Here is a 20,647-nt window from a genome sequence, read left to right as displayed (position 1 = left end):
ACTGAGAGGAGAAGATCGTCTTGTGAATTTGATTATGGCTAATTCAAGCAAGTCTTATCTCTAATCATTCTTTTGTTCAATTGTCTTTCTGAGTTAAGATATGCTTTAAGTGCTCAATTGGTTTAGAAATATTTTGCATAGTAAACTCTTGCAATAGAAACCAAAGTCTTGTAACTCGATCGATGGGAGGAAATTTTTTCCTTCTTTCTTTGGAAATTGGATGGATAGATGAGACATGGATATATGGCCTAAGGGTTGTACAAGGAAAACTAAAAGGAAAGAAGTTAGAGTTTTCCAATGGATCATGTGAAAAGTACAACTATTTCGAGCCCTATAGCTAGTTTCTCCAATACATAGGGTACTTGTTTATAGGGTGAGAGAATCTGTTTAAAGGAAAAAAAACATGCGTTTTGATTCACAACTCTATAGCCTGTTAATGCATCTATCCTTGTCATAGAGGGTGAGAGAATCAAACATCCATGTGCTGATATGTATTTGGACCAGCTCTAGGGATGACAATTTTTCCCACGGGTAAGGGTCTTCGTGGGGATTCGATCTTAATGGGTTGGGTATGAAGGATAAAAACGGATATGAGGACAGGCACGAGGAATTTTTTGGGTATAGTGTTCAGAGAGGAGCGAGGATGATATTTGAATCTCCGACCCGAACCTTCCCATTTAGAATATATATATATATATGCTATTAAAGTGATTGTGCCGACTAAGTTTTATATTTCGTATTATTATATTATATATTTATATGAATCTTAAGCCATACTAATTATATATTTAGTTAACTTCCAGTCAATATTTAACATTCTTATATTGTCTTATACGTCGATATTATATAAATTCATTATCTTGTTCTAGTCCTATTTTTCTCTTCCAACAAAGTAGTTATATTGGTTTTTTATTCTATAATGGGGCGGGTCGGGGAACCCATTCCCCAACGAATGTGGGGATAGGGAATCCCCAATATTATTGCGGGTATGAAGGTAGGGATGAGGGAAAAAAGCTTAACGGGGATGGGGATGAGAATGGCATACCCACCCCATTCGACCCATTGTCAGCTCTCCCACTTATATGCTTAATTGTATACTTAAATTCCCCTTTTATTTTTTTTTTATTGTTTTGGAATATTTTGGGTACGCCATTTTTTTGCTTATTTATACCTACCATGTGTGTTTTGAATTGAATTGAATTGAATCGCTCATCGCTGCATTAATTTATCAGACAGAAAAGCAAACAGAGCACTCAACATGATGAGATTTCAAGCGTTTATCGGCATTTTACTGGTCTTCCTCTCAGGCAAGTTATTTATGTATATAATGTCATTTTCATTCACTAATAAGGTAAAGTCTTATTCCCAAATGATGTGACTTTCTCTCGACCTCATTTATTTCCTGAACACATTTGGCGAATAAATTTAGAAAGTCTAGCATTATTATTGATCTTATTTGTGTGCCATGGCGTATAGGGGCTCACTCGGCAACATTCACATTCACAAACAATTGTCCTTACACAATTTGGCCAGGAACCCTAATCGGAGGCGGTGGCTCACAATTATCTTCCACCGGATTCGACACTACTACAAAAAGGGCAAAAGACGACCAGAAAAAGACGACGGTAGAACAAAAAACCGTCGTTGTTTTTAAAAAGACGACGGTAACAAAAAACCGTCGTGGATAAGTGACTTAAACAACTAAAAAATGGAGATACTGTTGAGAATTTTTTTTATAACGACGCACACAAATAAAAAAGTGTCGTCTTATTAAAAAGCTTTTCTTTAGAGTTAAAATCTGACCAAAAAACAACGACAGCAGGTATGACAAGCGTCGTCTTTTAAAAATCAAGTGTCCTTTTTTTGGTAAAGACATGGTTGTATTGAAAGAACTGTCGTCTATTATATGTAAAGATGACGGTTTTTTTATAAAAAGGGTCGTCTATTATAAGTAAAGACGACGGTTTTTTTTATAAAAAGGGTCGTCTATTATAAGTAAAGACGACGGTTTTTTTATAAAGAGGGTCGTCTATTATATGTAAAGACGACGGTTTTTTTATAAAAAAGGGTCGTCTATTATAAGTAAAGACGACGGTTTTTTTATAAAAAGGGTCGTCTATTATATGTAAAGACGACGGTTTTTTTATAAAAAGGGTCGTCTATTATATGTAAAGACGACGGTTTTTATAAAAATGGTCGTCTATTATACGTAAAGACGACGGTTTTTTTTTTATAAAAGAGGGTTGTCTATTATATGTAAAGACGACGGTTTTTTATAAAAAGGGTCGTCTATTATGAAGTAAAGACGACAGTTTTTTAATAAAAAGGGTTGTCTATTATATGTAAAGACGACGGTTTTTTATAAAAAGGGTCGTCTATTATGAAGTAAAGACGACGTTTGAAAAACCTTTTACGTCGCTTTTTAAAAAACTATGACGTTGTTATGTGTGTACAACGTCATTTTAAAGAAATCATGGTTTAGAAATGCGCTCTTCGATAATCATCGACGGAAAACAAAAAAACCATCGTTAACAATATAAATAAACATGATGCTTATTACATCTATACCCTAAACCCTAAACCCTAAACCATAAAATATAAACCCTAAATTATATATATATGTTTAAATAATTTTAGAAAAGGGATTATGGTTTTACGGCCTAATATATATTAACCATAAACCCTAAACCCCAAAAATAAACCTTTATCCCCCTAAACCCTAAACCCTAAACCATTAAAGTATAAGTGATGTTGTGACTCATGCAAACATTTTTATTTTTGGTGGTAATTTTAAATTTGTATAACTCAAACTTAATTTTTTAAAGCTTAAGGGGGAAGAAAATATCTCAATGACTTCATAGGAGTTGACGTTGCATTTTTTGGATTTATTTTAAATTTATTATGAATATTTCGAATTAAATAGAATAAAATATTATTAATAAAACCCACAAACCACGTCGGCATTAAGAAATTAAAGACGTTGTAAATCATAATAAACGACTTAATTTTAAAACAAACGAATGACGGATTATGTAAAGACGACGGTTTTTTATGAAAAGGGTCGTCTATTATATGTAAAGATGACGGTTTTTTTTTTAAAAAGGGTCGTCTATTATATGTAAAGATGACGATTTTGTTATAAAAAGCGTCGTCTTTTAAAACACGCTAAAAAAAGGACGCTTAAGTGAATTCGCGCTCGACAAATTTTCAAATTTTCCCCCGTCTTTGAAAACCTTATCTCTCATTAACAAGCGTCGTCTTTTAAAACACGCTAAAAAAAGGCCACTTAAGTGAATTCACGCTCGACAAATTTTCAGATTTTCCCCCGTCTCTGAAAACTTTATCTCTCCCTCCTTGAAACCTCCTGAGCTCCTCTCTTCTTGAAACCCTCCTGAGCTATCTGAAACACTCCATCTTTCACCTTTCTACTCCTCATACGTACCTACCAGCCATCGACGCCATCGAAGCAGCGACGCCGTCAACGCCATCGACGCAGCGACACCATCAACGCCATCGTTCTTCGCATCAGTCATCACTAGCCGCCATCGACGCCATATTCACAGTCAACGACGACGATGTCCTTGAAAACATATCTAGAGACCTTGCGAGATGGGAAAATCCTAGAACATCAGATCTGGTCTTCGATGTCGCCTGAGGTTCGATGACAGATCTCCATCACGCCTTCTTGGTGAGCTCTCGCCATCCACGTCACAGAAGCAACTCTAAGTTAGTCAAAATGTTCTTCTGTATTGTGTTACAAATGAACTTTTCCAGCATAAGCTTATGCTTGTATAGATGATGCATATTTTTTGTTAGTTAAGATGACCTTGAAAACAGATCTAGAGACCTTGCGAGATGGGAAAATCCTAGAACATCAGATTTGGTCTTCGATGTCGCTTGAGGTTCGATGACAGATCTCCATCGCGCCTTCTTGGTGAGCTCGCCATCCACGTCACAAAAGAAACTCTAAGTTAGTCAAAATGTTTTTCTGTATTGTGTTACAAATGAACTTTTCATGCATAAGCTTATGCATATTTTTTGTTAGTTAAAATGACAGCAAGATAATGTAATCTTATTGTGGTTTTTGATTGCTCAGGTAAGATGACATGGCAAATAGGTGCTGCAGCTTATATCAAGTGTAGCTCAAAGGCCAAGATGACAACTTAGAAGAATATAAGATCCATTTGACCAAGATGACTTAGAACACTACTCCAAGATGACAGCTGAATGTGGAGAACAAGTACAAATTGTGGAAGATACAACAACCATAGGTTAATGCTTTGGATATGGTATTTTGTAATTATAGGTTATAATGTTATAAATATGGTATTTTGTATGGATATAGTAGGAATCAAGATTGGTAAACAATGTAATTACAATTGAATCTTCAAGTTTTATGAAAGAAATAATTTTTTAGGATATCTAAAATGAAATTAGTACATCATTTTTACAGATAATAAACGGCGATTTTTTGGAACAAAACCGTCTTTTTTAGATTTAATAGACATCTTTGGATATAATAAACGACGGTTTTTTCAGAAAAAGTGTCATCTTTACATTTAAATAGACGACGGTTTTTTCAGAAAAAGTGTCGTCTTTACATTTAAATAGACGACGGTTTTTTCAGAAAAAGTGTTGTCTTTACATGAAATAAACGACGGTTTTTTTAGAAAAAGTGTCGTCTTTACATTTAAATAGACGACGGTTTTTTCAGAAAAAGTGTCGTCTTTACATTAAATAGACGACGGTTTTTTCAGAAAAAGTGTCGTCTTTATATTTAATAGACGACGGTTCTATAAAAAAAAGTGTCGTCTTTACATTCAATAACGACGGTTTTTTCAGAAAAAGTGTCGTCTTTACATGTAATAGACGACGGTTCTTTTAAAAACCGTCGTTTTTACATATAATAGACGACGGTGAATTACCGTCGTAGTTTGACTTTCAAAAAGACGACTGTCGATTTAACGACGGTTTGAAAAAGAAAAAGACGACGGCATTTCCCCGTTGTCTATTTCAATTTTTGTAGTAGTGCGAGTTAGCATCCGGTGCTTTGACATCTTTAAATGTTCAAGCTCCATGGTCCGGCCGCTTTTGGGGCCGCACCCAGTGCTCCACAGACTCCTCAGGAAAGTTCAGTTGCGCCACGGGCGATCAGTGGCGGAGCCAATGCATGCCCAGGGTGGGCACTGGCCCCCTCTCAAATATTGTTATACATACAATTTTATATTAGTATATTGTACAAATATTATAAAATTCCTCACAAATTCTTTAATGGCCACTATTTTCTTTGTTTCTCTTTCATTTTCATGTCTAAATTTCTTTTGAATTGCATGTATTTTGTTATCATAAAAGAGTGATAGATTGTTCATACAAAAAGTAAAGAAAAAAAAATTAGAGAAAAGTGATAAAATTAGGGATTTCTTAAAAACTAGGTTGATTTGTCATAAAAGAGAGTGTTTGAATTTTTAAGGGTGCCCCCTCTTACTTAAATTCCTGGCTCCGCCATTGCGGGCGATTGTGGCTCTGGCAAGATCACATGCAACGATTCTGGTGCAATTCCACCAGCATTACTGGTGGAATTGACCCTAGCAATCAATGGAGGACAAGATTTCTATGATGTAAGCCTTGTTGATGGCTTCAACTTGCCCATTATGCTAGCCCCCCAAGGGGGCTCTGGGGACTGCAACTCCACAAGTTGTGCAGGCAATGTCAATACTGTTTGTCCTCCTGAGTTGTCAGTGAAAGGATCAGATGGGAGTGTGATTGGTTGCAAAAGTGTATGCATGGCTTTAAATCAGCCCCAATATTGTTGCACTGGTGCTTATGGTTCCCCAGATACATGCCCTCCTACTAACTATTCAAAGATCTTCAAGAACCAGTGTCCTCTCAGGCTTATAGTTATGCTTATGATGACAAAACTAGCACTTTCACATGCTTTGGTGGCCCTAATTATGCAATTACTTTCTGCCCTTGATAAGGGCTTTTACATGTATTTAAGGATAGAATAATATTTTGTCATGACTCTTATATAAAATAATCGCATGATATATGTATGATTGATGTCTTAAAGCTATTAATTTTTAATCTTACTTATTGTCAATTTTAATTACATTCATTTTTTATAAACGGGAGAGGCAGGGGGATAAGAACGCTTCACAAAGCAATAAAAATAGCATTTAAATTAACTGAACACGGATCATTGAACCTCTTCTTCGGACACTAGAAAATCATCACTTGGTCCGTCAAAGTTTAACATATCTTCAACGTCACAGTTTTGTGTACGGAGTTAACGACAATGGTAAAGTGACATGAAGTAAACTAATGGGGTATTAGTTAGATTGGCCATGCATCATCGATCCAACTCACATTGCTACTGGCATCACTTAAGCAAATGGCCTCGCAAATCAAGGTTGAAATTATCGAGAGGCAAACCGTTAAACCCCCCTCCCCAACACCTCATCACCTTAGAAATTATAAGCTTTCTCATCACGATGAGATGGCTCCTGCAATCTACATCCCACTCCTTCTCTTCTATCCCAATGCTGCTGATGCTAATACTAACAATGTCATTGCCACCAACGAAAGATGTCAGCATCTAATGCAATCTTTAACTACAACTCTCACCCACTTCTACCCTTTAGCAGGAAGAATCAAAGGTCACGCCGTAATTGAATGTAACGATGATGGAGCTGAATTTGTGAAAGCCGGAGTCACGTGCTCCTTATCAGAGATTTTGGAACACCCAGATGCCGAGATGTTAAGACGATTCCTTGCTATTGATCAATCCGACTCCAGAGAATCAGCCACAAGCCCATTGCTTCTTGTTCAAATCAACTTGTTTGAGTGCGGTGGAATGGCAATTGGGTTTAGCATTTCGCATAAGTTTGCTGATACCTCAACACTGAGCTTATTCATCAATTGTTGGACTGCAACCTGCCATAATCAGTCAAATAAGTTAATGGTTCCAAAATTTGGTGCAGCGTCTCTGTTTTCACCACTAAATTTGTCTAACTTAGAGCCACCGGCATTCCCACCCGCGGAAGGCGCTAAAGAAAAATGCATGACAAGGAGGTTTGTGCTTGATGCCACAAAAATTGCTGCTCTCCAGTCAAAAGTAGCCAGCTCAGCTGTGCCAAAACCAACAAGAGTACAAGCAGTATCAGCACTCATTTGGAAATGCAAAATTCAAGCATCATCCATATCATCATCATCAAACATGTTGGGGACTAGTCTAATAAGGCCATCAGTCGTCTCTCAGCCTACGAACATGCGTAAAAACACAGTGCCGCCATTGGCAGAAAACAAGGTAGGGAATCTAGTGGATTTTTCAACAGCACACTACTCTCACTCTGGAGAGAGTACTAGTGGCATAGATTTGGAAGACTTGGTAGCAAAAATCGGGGAAGCGCTTGAAGAGATGAAAGAGCATTGTGCTATGAAAGTAGTATTCGATACTGGCGAAGCATGGAAAAAAAAGAAAGAGTACATAAACCTGGTAAAAAATGATGACATAGACAAATATGTGTGCACAAGTTGGTGTCGATTTCCATTTTATGAAGCCAATTTCGGATGGGGAAAGCCATCATGGGTGAGTTTTGTTCCTGTTCCAGTTGACAATATAACTAATTTGATGGACAAAAGAGATGGCAATGGAATAGAAGCGTGGGTGAATCTGAGACAAAAAAAGATGGCCTTATTTGAAAGCAACGAGGAGCTGCTTGCATATGCTTCTCTCAATCCTAAGGTCACCTACTGAGTACTGATAACAGAGCTAGCCAGCCATTAGTGCTGTTCTCTGCCCTGGACTTCAATTTGTTTTATCAATAAAATTTTAGGCTAGCTTATTTTCTAGCTCAATAAAACAGTTGTACTGTTGGAAACTTCGAATAAAGTAAATGTCAGAGTTGACCAAGTTTGAATGATTAGTTATGTTTAGCATTAATGGAATGTATTGTGAAATCTATGACAATACCAGAAGTTCAAATTTCTACTCTACAATCTCATGTAGCCAGTTCAGGTCTTCCCAATTCCTACAAGCGTGGATGCTGAGCACTCATAATAAATTATTAGTAACTAATATGAATGGTAAACACTAATGCTACGGACACCAAATTTGAATCTAAAATAATGCGTCCACTGATTTCACACCACCACCATCGTATAAAACCACCCGAACACCGCCATGCTGCACCACCACAGCTGAAAATATTCCCGCTGAATGCTCCACGATTGAAAACGAGTCGTAGTTTCATGTGCTTTTGGTAGGATATTCATGCCTTTATTTTTTGACCTAAGAAACAACACCCTGGTTTTCTCTAAAACCCATACCACAATGACATGAATCATACCAAAGGACATGAAACTATGAATCGTTCAGAAGAAATAAAAATAAAGTAATGATATTAAAAATGTGAGATTGATGGTGATGTTCAAATCGTCAGGTTCCAATATGTCGATCTTGAACACCAAGAAGAACTTCTTGTTTTGATCGCTTCCAATTTACAATCAATAGTTTGAGAAGAATGAAGAATTGGAAATCTTAGAATTAGGGAGATTAAGTTGTTGGGGGGATGGACTATTATAAATGCTACTCTTACCACATTTGTATACCACATTTCCATACCACCTTATGTGGCAGATGAAGTAAACAACCACATCAATTAATTGAAAAGAAAATAAAAGTGTCAATAAATCATACAAGAAAAGAAAATATTAAATTAATTTTAATTGATGTAGCTGTCCACCTCATTTGCCACATAAGGTGGTATGAGAATATGGTATACAAATGTGGTAAGAGTAGCATTATTCGTAGTTTATATATTAGAATATTAAATTTCCAACATGGATTGCTACAACTACCTCCCACAGAAGTAGGTAGTTGTTCAATGTAAAATGATGGCCTCTTCAATGTGGTTGTAAGGCAGCCCATGCATGATATTGTTTTCCACCGTTACAGAATTTACGATCAAGTTATGGCCACATAATTCATCAAGGTTTAAATCTTTGAGAGGCAGACAGCACCGGGGCTTGTGCCTACATAGTATTAGTTATATTCAATTCACTGCAGAACCATCGATCCAACTCACATTCTACTTGCATCACTTGAGCAAAATGGCATCACAAATCAAGGTTGAAATTTTGGCGAGGCAAACAGTTAGACCCTCCTCCCCACCTCTTCATCACCTTAGAAACTATGAGCTCTCTCATTATGATCAGAGCGATCTTCAAATCTACGTCCCACTCCTTCTCGTCTATCCAAATGCTGATGCTACTACTAACAATGAAAGATTTCAGCATCTACTGCAATCCTTAAGTAAAACACTCACTCACTTCTACCCTTTAGCAGGAAGAATCAAAGGTGATGCTGTGATTGAATGTAACGATGATGGAGCTGAATTTGTGAGAGCCCGAGTCAAGTGCTCCTTATCGGAGATTTTGGAGCACCCACAGATGCCAAGGTTTTAAGACGATTCCTTGCTATTGAACCCGAGTCCAGAGAATCTGCCACAGGCACAATGCTTCGTGTTCAAATCAACTTGTTTGAGTGTGGTGGAATGGGAATTGGGTTTAGTATTTCTAGTAAGTTTGCTGATACCTCAACACTGAGCACATTCATCAATTGTTGGAGTGCAACAACCCATGATGAGTCAAATAAGTTAATGTTTCCCAAATTTGGTGTGGCGTCTCTGCTTTCACCACTAAATTTGTCAAATTCAGAGACATCACCATTCCAACCCGATGATGCCGTTAAAGAAAAATGCATGACAAGGAGGTTTGTGTTTGATGCCTCAGAGATTGCTGCTCTCCAGTCGAAAGTAGCCAGCTCAGTTGTGCCCAAACCAACAAGAGTAGAAGCAGTTGCAGCACTCATTTGGAGATGCCAAATTGAAGCATCATCCAGATCATCATCGAACATGTTGGGGACTAGTCTAATAAGGCCATCCGTTTTCTCTCACCCACGTAAAAACGCAGTGCCGCCCTTGCCAGAAAACTTGGTTGGGAATCTAGTGGATTTTTCAATAGCACACTACTCTCACTCTGGAGAGAGTACTAGTGTGATAGATTTGAAAGACTTGGTTGCAAAAATCAAGGGAGCGCTCGAAGAAATAAAAGTGCGTTGTGATACAAAAGTAGTATTCGATTCTAACAAACAATGGCAAAAAATGAACGAGTACATGAACATGGTGAAAAATGATGACATAGTCAAGTTGGTGTCGATTTCCATTTTATGAAGCCGATTCGGATGGGGAAAGCCATCATGGGTGAGCTTCGTTCCTGTTGAAGCTAACAATGTAACTGTTTTGATGGACAAAAGAGATGGCAATGGAATAGAAGCATGGGTGAATCTGAGCCAAGAAAACACGGCCTTATTTGAAAGCAACGAGGAGCTGCTTGCATATGCTTCTCTCAATCCAAGGGTCACCTACTGAGTACTGCTAAGCTAGTCATTAGTGCTGTTCTCTGTCATGGCATTCAATTTGTATTATCGATAAAATGGTCGGCTAGCTTTTTATATAGCTAGCTTAATTTTCTAGCTCAATTGTACCGTTGAAAACTTGGAATAAAGTAAATGTCAGAGTGGACCAAGTTTGAAAGATTAATTTATTATGTATTAGCATTAATGGAATCAATTGTGAGATATTCTATGATTGTACCAAGGAATTATTAAACAGTAGCTCAAATTTCTACTTTACAATCTAACGGAGCCAGTTCACTTGTTCCCAATCCTTACAGAGTGGATGCGATTTCAGCACTCAAATGTATTAGTAACATTATGAATGCTAAAAGTAACATTATGAATGGTAAAACAGTAATGCTAAATTTGTGTTGGCGTAAGTCAAAGTCAACGTTACTATTAGGAATAGAATTTGTTCCTATTAGGAATACAATTTTTATTTATTTAATGTAATTATCTAATTTGAGCAGAATTAAGAGATTTTGTATAAATTTCTCATTCGTACCCACTCTGGTATGCAGGGGCGGATGCACAGAGGGACAAATGGGGACAGTTGATCCCATGGCAGCTGGGAATTGCAGTGGGGGAGGAATGGTATGACCCCATGGCTGGCTGGTGTGTGACCCCATGGCGCACACCAAGTGCTCGATGAAATGCCTAGCAGAGGAAGAAGAAGAAGTTTGCGCAGGCAGCGCCTGCCTTGCGCGCGCGCGTGCTTCTGTTTTTTTTTAAAGCCGCCTGGCCAAAACGACGCCGTTTTGGTCCAGGCGTGTTAATTTTTTTTTTTTTAACCTGGCTTCAAAACGACGTCGTTTTGAGCCAGGTTTTTTTTTTTTTTTTCCACAAAAAACAAAGAACCCCATCCCATCTCTACCCGATTCTTCTTCCTCCCAGCAGCATCAGTTCTTCCCAAAACCTAATTTTTTTTTCTTCAAAATTCCCTCTCCTCTAAAAACCTAACTAATCCCCAACCTCCACCCTGCCGCCGTCGCCAACCACGTCAAGAAAAAATTAATGTTGTTGATTCAATATATTAATTAATTAATTCAATATAGATTAGTCTTTATGATTTCCCTCTCTAATGTATTTAATTAATTGATTCAATATATTAATGTTGTTGTGTGGGTTTATAATTGATGGATTTAATTAATTTATGTGTAGAAAAAATTATCATGGAATGATTTTTTAAGAGAAAAGTGCCTATGAATAGTGAGTCTAATCCGGGTAGTTCTAGTGCAAGTGCCTATGGTAGTTCTGGTTCTAGTGGACAATTATAACTTGTATTTTTTAGTGTTATTTTCTTCTTGACAAAATTTCGAGACTTTACACTATGACCCCATGGCGACACAATCCTGCGTCCGCCATTGCTGGTATGTAGTATATATATCCCTCTTTGAGAGAAAAATAAACATATATGTTTAAATCCTAATTACTTTTGAGTTGGTATCAGAGCGGGTTCCGATCCGTCTCCACAACATCAAAATCCTAATCCTAAAAAATACCTATTTCCGCTGCACCTAGCCTATACACCTAAACCTGTCTGCCTATACACCTAAGCATGCGTCGTCTCATATCTCTTACTGTTGTCGTCGCCACACCTAATATTCTGCCGCCATCACCATCTATCACCATGCCGGATGTCACTGAATCTTCTTCTTCTACCTCTATTGCGACGGTTCATATTGAATTGTCCACTAATCTAACCATGGGATTCAAATTGAATGGATCCAACTATGAGACATGGGCTTCGATGATCTAACTCCATGCTACTACACAAGGCAAATTGGGTTACTTGATTGGCGACATTGATGCCCCTGATTCCCAAGACCCACTATTTGGGAAGTGGAAAATTGCTGATGCTATTGTAAAAAGTTGAATGCTGCGAACTATGGAACCCAGTTTGTTGAATATGTTTCATACTCTATCAATTGCTAAGGAAATTTGGGATGATGTTAATGAGATGTTTTATGATGGCTCTGACATATCCCAGCTCTATGAACTACGGTGCCAGGCTACCCGTATCAAGCAAGAGAGTCGTCCTGTCTCTACCTATTTTGCTGAACTTTAGACAATCTGGCTTGAATTGGACAAGAGACGTCATTTTCGGACGAAGTGTGCTGATGATATGAAGACTTTTCAACCTGCTGTTATGGCAGATTGTATGTATGATTTTATGGTCCGTCGTGAGGCTCAATGCCAAATTACTATGCTTGGATCCGGCACCAAGATTGGGGAACCTGCTGTTGTGTTTGCTTCCAAAAACAATGCTCTGGTCTCTCAACCTACAGGGTCTGGCTCTTCTGTCATTTCACCTTGTCACCTGACTTTTGCAGAAAAAGACAAACTGAAGTGTGATCGTTGCCTATGATACACGCGATACAGATTGGATTATTGATTTATGAGCTATTGACCATATGACGTATAATTCTGCTTTATTCTCTACTACTTTCCCTCCTCATCGTGATCATGTTTTGACTGCTAATAATGTTGCTGCTCCTGTCACGGGGGCGGGTTCTATACTCTTGACACCTACTTTATCATTGGACAAAGTGTTACTGGTTCCATATTTGTCTAGTAATTTATTTTCTGTGTCGCAAGTTACTGAGCAATTAAACTGCATTTTACTAATGTATCCGTCTTTTGTCTTACTACAGGATATCCAGACTCGAGAGATCTTTGATCGTGGTACTAAAAATGGGGGGCTTCATTATGTGGATGACGTGGAAACTAGTCAGGTCCTTCATGATGGTAGAGCCCAAACTTCTCAAATTCGCCGAATTTGGTTGCTACATTGCCGATTTGGTCATGCCTCCTTTGGATATTTACGTCATTTGTTTCCTGCATTATTTAGTGGTGTCAACGAGTTTGCTTTCGAATGTCAGACTTGTATTTTAGCTAAGAGTCATCAAATATCCTACCCTCCGAGTTGTAATAAACAGCTTATGCCATTTGATTTAGTTCATTCTAATGTTTAAGGACCTTCCCCTGTTTCTACAACCTTGGGAGTTTGCTGGTTTGTGTTATTTGTGGATGATTGCACTCATATGATGTGGTTATATGAGATGAGATATAAAAGTGATGTGGTCAACATCTTTCAGTGTTTCTATCAAATGATTTAGACTCAATTTATGCTCCATATCAAGATTTTTCGATTTGATAACAGTGGAGAATTTGTTAATTCGGCATTATCCCATTTTTTTCACACTAAGTGTGTACTCCATGAGACTACTTGCCCTTGAACACCACAATAGAATAGGGTCGCTGAATGTAAAAATGGGCAGATCCTTGTTGCTGCTCGTGCTCTACTGCTTGGTGCGTCAGTTCCAAAGCGGTTCTAGATGGATGTTATTACCTATGTAGTCTATCTCTTGAATCATTTACCTTCACGAGTTCTGGATTTCCGAATTCCTATGCAGGTACTGACCCATCATATCTCTGTCTCTTCTATGCTGACTCTGTCTCCAGAGGTGTTTGGTTGTGTCGTCTATGTTCACCTCCATCATAATTAAAGAAGTAAGCTGGACCTTTGTGCTCTCCGCTATGTCTTTCTAGGTTTCTCTCCTCATCAAAAAGGTTATCAGTGCTATCATCCTGCTACCCGATGTTTATAAGTTTCTATGGATGTTACCTTCATTGAGGATGATATGTTCTTCTCTCATACAACCTGAGCATGTCCTTCAAGGGGAGGCTAGAAGTGAAGGACATAGCTGGCTAGATTTACAAGGGGGAGTGGTATTGGATGGTTTGATATAAAGGGGAGAACTGGCCGAACCTGCTGAACCGGCCGAACCTGATGCACCGGCTGAACCTCTTACACCAGCTGAACCTACTGTTTTAACTAATGTCGCTGCTGTAACTGAACTGATTGCCCCCATGAAGCTTATGTAATAGTACCCGATCAAGCTCCCCTAGATATTCCTAAGGTAAGTAATTCTATTCATAGTGCTGATAATTTTTATGTTCTACCGCCTAGACGGAATTGTGGGGTTCCACCTGATCGTTACTCATCAAAAGGCAAATCAAGATATGCTATTGCCCATTATGTGTCTGATCACAGGTTATCTCCTCAGTGTAAAGAGTTTGTGACCAGAATGGATGGTATTAAAATTCCAACTCGTGTTGATGAGGCATTTAATGATCCACAGTGGGCTGAAGCCATGAATATTGAAATGGAGGCGTTGCAAAAAAATAATACATGGGACATTGTTGATCTATCAAAGGGAACAAAACTTGTAGGATGCAGATGGGTGTTTATAGTTAAATATAATGCAAATGGTACTGTGGAGAGGTATAAGGCAAGATTGGTAGCTAAAACATTCACTCAGACGCATGGAGTGATTATCATGATACTTTTGCACCTGTGGCTAAGATGAATACTATCAGAGTTTTGCTGTCCTTAGTAGTATACTTGGATTGGACCCTGAGGTAATTTGATGTAAAAAATGCATTCTTACATGGTGAACTAGAAGAAGAAGTGTACATGAGTCTTCCACCAAGGTATAGCGTTACTTGTGACACAAGGAACATGTGCATATTAAAAACGACGTTGTATGGGTTAAAATAGTCCCCTCGGGCATGGTTTGGTAGATTTACTGAAGCTATGAAAAAGTTTGGTTACCAACAGGCCAATACTAATCATACTATATTTATTAAACATAGGGCTGGTAAGGTAACTTGTTGATTATTTATGTTGATGATATGATTGTAACTGGTGATGATACTGTAGAACTTGAGGAACTGCAGAAACTTTTAGCGTCTGAGTTTGAGATGAAAGATTTGGGCAGTCTGAAATATTTTCTAGGAGTGGAAGTCACTCGATCTAAACATGGCTTATTTCTTTCACAAAGGAAGTATATCATAAACCTGCTAGCAGATACTGGAATGCTTGACTGTAAACCAACTGATACACCTATTGTTGAGAATCATAAACTTGGGGGTTTGTGGATCAAGTCCCAACTAACAAAGAAAGATACCAAAGGTTGGTTGGGAGATTGATCTATTTATCACTGACACGCCCTGATATTGCATATGCGGCAAGTGTTGCTAGCCAATTTATGCATTCACCTAGTGAGGATCATATGGCTGCTATGATACGTATTCTGAGGTACTTAAAGTCTGCTCCTAGGAGATGTATATTATTTAAGAAAAATGGCCACTTGGATCTAGAAGGTTACACTGACGCAGATTATGCAGAGAATATTATACATAGACGTTCTACATCAGGTTACTTCACCTTTCTTGGCGGTAACCTAGGTATGTGGCATAGTAAGAAGCTAAATATTGTGTCTTGGTCCTCTGCAGAATCTGAGTACAGAGGGATTGCCCAAGGGGTTTGTGAAATACGGTGGTTGAGGTGATTACTTGCTGAAATTGGGTTTAGACCGGATGTTGCTACAAAGCTCCAATATGATAGTCTGTTTGCATTTGAAATTGCTAACAATCCAGTGCACACATGATCGAACTAAGCATGTAGAAGTTGATCGACATTTCATTAAGGAGAAGCTGGAGCATAAGTTAATTTCTATACCTTTTGTACCTTCTTCGGAGCAGCTTGCAGATATGTTGACCCATGCAGTGTCAAAGCGTCGATTTGAAGACTGTAACATCCCACATCGACCAATGGAGAGGGGGTGATGTGCCTTATATGTACATGCCCACCTCCATCTAGCACGAGGCCTTTTGGGAGCTCACTGGCTTCGGATTCCATGGGAACTCCGAAATTAAGCGAGTTTAGGCTAGAGCAATCCCAGGATGGGTGACCCACTGGGAAGTTGCTCGTGAGTTTCCAGAAACAAAACCATGAGGGTAGGGGCCCAAAGTGGACAATATCGTGCTACGGCAGAGCCGATCTGGGATGTGACAGAATGGGAGCCACTCTACCATGTGGTGCGAGTGTGCCGACGAGGACCTCGGGCCCCTAAAGGTGGTGGATTGTAACATCCCACATCGACCAACGGAGAAGGGGTTATGTGCCTTACATGTACATGCCCACCTCCATCTAGCACAAGGCTTTTTGGGAGCTCATTGGCTTCAAATTTAGGGTCACTAATCTTACACCACCACCAGTGTCACGACCCGACTCCCCTAGCACGATATTGTCCGCTTTGGGCCCCCTTCTCTGCCCTCACGGTTTTGTTTTTGGGAGTTCACGAGAAACTTCCCAGTGGGTCACCCATCCTGGGATTGCTCTAGCCCCCAACTCGCTTAACTTCGGAGTTCCTAAGAATCCGAAGCCAGTGAGCTCCCAAAAGGCCTCGTGCTAGGAAGAGAAGTGCTCACACATTTAAAGCACTTCACCTTTCCCTCCCCGAGCAATGTGGGATTGCTCACCGTTCTTGTTTCCCCAAGACACGGGTCTTACAACCATCATATAATACCACCCTTTATCCTTTTAAGAGCACCACCATCCCACACCACCACGGCTGAAAATATTCTCGCTGAATGTTCTACTACTGAAAATGATTCACAGTTTCATATCCTTTTGGTATAATTCATTGGGTTAATTACAGTTCAGTACCCTATGGTTACACCCTTAAGGCATGTTAGTCCATATCTTTTCAATTTTAACAATCACATACTCCCGTCTTTTAAATTTGTTACAATGTGGTTTCGCCGTTAAGGTTTCTGTTAGTTCTCTCTGTTAGTTGTCTACATGGCACTGTGGGTCCCATATTTTTCAAAATTTTTAGTTTTAAATTGATTAAAATATGAATAAAATATTAAAAACCAAAAAAAAAATAAAAATCTCTCTCTCTCTCTCTCTGTGTGCAAACTATACCACACACCAACCTACAACCACATCCCCACGAACCCAGACCCGATTTCTTCCCCCCAACCAAAACAGATCTCTTTTATGATATCCCAAACCAAAACAATTGAAATCGCAATTCTGAGGAAGCTCAAGAATTGAGAACCCAGATTCATCCCAACTCAGAGCCCCAAGCCATCGCCCCACGCCACAGCCCAGATTCTCTCTCTCTTTCTCTCTCTCTTCTCCCCAACAACCCAGACCACCCCCAGCCTCAGTGGCAACCCACGCCCCACTCCCACCCCAAGCCAAGCAAATGAAATTTCCCCAAACAAATCAATAGAAATAGAAATTGGGTGTCTATTGTTTCTCTAGAACTTTTCCTAAGAAAATTGCAGAACTAAAAAAATAAAAAAAGGTCATTCTCTTTCTCCTTTCTCTCTAGCGAACCCATCACATAACCCACTCATACTGCCATCGTCCCCGTCCGAGGCTTCTTTGCGATTCGTGACGGAATTTAAAGAACAGCCACATGACGGTGCCATGCTAATACGCTGGCGCTTGTTGGAAGCGCTGGGCCTCAGCCGCTGCGACCTGAGAAAGGAATTCGTCGTCTTCGATCTCGATGACCAAGCTCTTCGCTTCCGTCTTCATCTCTCTTAGTCTCTCTGGGTTGTGCTGGAAAAGAATGGGGGACAAAGCCATGTCGTCGGAACAGTTGGCGAGGCGGAGGGAGAGTGGACCGGAAAAAATGGTGGTCGTGGTGGAGAGCCAATTAATGGCGTTAGGGTGGGGAGTGGGGAGAGGGTTTCCCAGAACGAAGAGAGGAAATGAAAGGGGGCAGCAAGAGAGAGAGAGAGAGAAGAGAGAGATCTATTTTTTTTAAATTTTTTTATTTTCAATATTTTAATTAATTTAAAATTTATAAAAATTAAAAAATATGGGACTCACAATGCCACGTAGGCAACTAACAGAGAGATCTGACGGAAACTCTAACGGCGGAACCACATTGTAACAAATTTAAAAGACCGGGGTATGTGATTGTTAAAATTGAAAAGATAGGAACTAACATGCCTTAAGAGTGTAACCATAGAGTACTAAACTGTAATTAACCCAAATTCATACCTTTATTTTTTGACTCAAGAAACGACACTTTGGTTTTCTCCGAAACCCATACCACAAATCGTACCAAAAGGACATGAAACTATGACTCGTTTAGGAGTAGCTCCTCCTGACATGGTATTATGGTGTGAGAGATCAGTGGGGTTAGGGTTGGGTTGGGTAAACCCTCAATTATTTTATTTTATTTTCTTAAAAAAGGGTTAATGACTTCTGAATTGATAAAAACCGCTTCCACACGTGTAGGGAACAACTGAACTGGCTACACTAGAGTGTAGAGTACAACCATAGATCTCACAATTGATTCCATTAATGCTAATACATAATCAATCATTCAAACTTGTTCAACTCTTAGATCGAACATTCACTTGACTCCAAGTTTCCAACAATTCTACTGTTTTATTGAGCTAGAAAATAAGCAAGCTATCAAAAGCTAGCCTACCATTTTATTGATATCACAACCATGGCAGAGGAGGACTGTCCTAATGGCCAGCTCTCTTATCAGTGCTCAGTTGGTGACCCTAGGGTTCAGAGAAGCATATGCAAGCAGCTCCTTGTTGCTTTCAAATAAGGCCATGTTCTCTTGGCTCAGAGTCACCCAAGCTTCTATTCCATTGCCATCTCTTTTGTCCGTCAAAACAGTTACATTTTCCAGTGCAACAGCAACGTAGCTCACCCATGATGGCTTTCCCCACCCGAAATCGGCTTCATAAAATGGAAACCTACACCAACTTGAGCAGATAAACTTGTCTATGCCATCATTTTTCAACAGGTTTATGTACCATTTCATTTTTTCCCCTGCTTCGTTAGAATCAAATACTACTACAGCAGCATAACGTTCTTTTGTTTCTTCAAGTCCTCCCCTTATTTTTGCCACCAAGCCTTTCAAATCTATCACAGTGGTATTCTCTCCAGAGTGAGAATAGTTTGTTGTCAAATAATCTACTAGATTCCCAACCAAGTTTTCTGGCAAGGGTGGCACTGTCTTTTTACGGATGTTCACAGTGTGAGAGAAGACTGATGGCCTTATTAGACTAGTCCCCAGCATGTTTGATGATGATCTGGCTGATGCTTCAATTTTGCATTTCCAAATGAGTGCTGAAGCTGCTTCTACTCTTGTTGGTTTGGGCACAACTGAGCTGGTTACCTTAGATTGGAGAGCAGCAATCTTTGAGGCATCAAACACAAACCTCCTTGTCATGAGCTTTTCCTTTTTGACTTCCACGGATGGCAGTGGCTCTGAGTTAGAGAAATTTAGTGGTGAAAACAGAGCAGCAGCACCAAATTTGGGAAGCATTAACATATTTGACTGATCATGGGCAGTTGCAGTCCAACAATTGATGAATGTGTTTAATGTTGCGGCATCACCAAACTTATGAGAAATGCTAAACCCAATTGCCATTCCACCACACTCAAACAAGTTGACTTGAACAAGAAGCAACGTGCCGGTGCCCGCTTCTCTGGACTCGGGTTCAACTGGTAGGAATCGTCTTAACATCTCGGCATCTGGGTGTTCAAAAATCTCCGATAAGGAACACTTGACTCGGGCTTCCACAAACTCAGCTCCATCATCGTTACATTCAATCACGGCGCCACCTTTGATTCTTCCTGCCAAAGGGTAGAAGTGAGTGAGAGTTTTAGCTAAGGATTGCATTAGATGCTGACATCTTTCATTGGTGGCCATGACATTGTTGCTAGTAGCATCAGCAGCATTGGGATAGAAGAGAAGGATTGGGATGTAGGTTTGAACGGCCATCTGATCCAAAATAGAGAGCTTATAATTTCTAAGGTGATGAGGAGTTGGGGAGGATGGTTTAACTGTTTGCCTCTGGATGATTTCAACCTTGATTTCTGTGGCCATTTTGCTCAACCTTGATTTCAAGTGATGCAAGCACAAACTGTGAATTGGAACAATGGGGCTGGTCTACCTTATAATGGATCGGGTTCTACATTGAATTGAATATAACTAGAACTACTTTGTAGGCAAAAGCCCCACTACTGGCTGCCTCTTAAAGATTTCAACCTTGATGCTCTGTGGCCGTATCTTGATAGTAGATTCTGTAAAGTGTGGAAAATAATGTCATGAATATTAGACCGCGGCATGGCCTGCCTTGAACATTGAAGAACTACATTGAAGAACTACCTACTTTTGTGGAATTTTGTAGTTTATTATTCAATTGTACTGGGATACAATTAAGTCAACTGGACAGTTGAGTTAATTTCTGGAGCAATTAGGCGGCTTTGCTATATAGGTAGCAGTCCCTAGCAATTGCTTGGCTATTATGGCTAATCACTACCGAAAATCCATATGCCAGCAGTTTTCT

The 20,647-nt window shown here is 39.3% G+C and overlaps 1 protein-coding gene and 3 pseudogenes across 1 annotated transcript; 3 read left to right on the top strand and 1 right to left on the bottom strand.

Moving 5' to 3' along the window:
* Positions 1-1,261: 1,261 nt before the first annotated feature.
* Positions 1,262-5,974, top strand: LOC110744629 (thaumatin-like protein 1; annotated as a pseudogene).
* Positions 5,975-6,391: 417 nt separating this feature from the next.
* Positions 6,392-7,756, top strand: LOC110744625 (akuammiline synthase 1-like). Its single transcript, XM_021944611.2, has one exon. It carries the CDS (start codon positions 6,392-6,394, stop codon positions 7,754-7,756), a length of 1,365 nt encoding a protein of 454 aa, XP_021800303.1.
* A 1,355-nt stretch (positions 7,757-9,111) lies between these two features.
* LOC110746012 (akuammiline synthase 1-like) lies at positions 9,112-10,430 on the top strand (annotated as a pseudogene).
* An 8,183-nt stretch (positions 10,431-18,613) lies between these two features.
* Positions 18,614-20,270, bottom strand: LOC110768025 (cocaine synthase pseudogene; annotated as a pseudogene).
* Positions 20,271-20,647: the final 377 nt, after the last annotated feature.

Source organism: Prunus avium, chromosome 4, assembly GCF_965620075.1.
Source record: "Prunus avium chromosome 4, drPruAviu1.hap1.1, whole genome shotgun sequence".
In the NCBI taxonomy this organism is placed as follows: domain Eukaryota; kingdom Viridiplantae; phylum Streptophyta; class Magnoliopsida; order Rosales; family Rosaceae; genus Prunus; species Prunus avium.
Note: the sequence above shows the minus strand (reverse complement) of the source record. Positions and strands in the feature narration are given on the sequence as shown.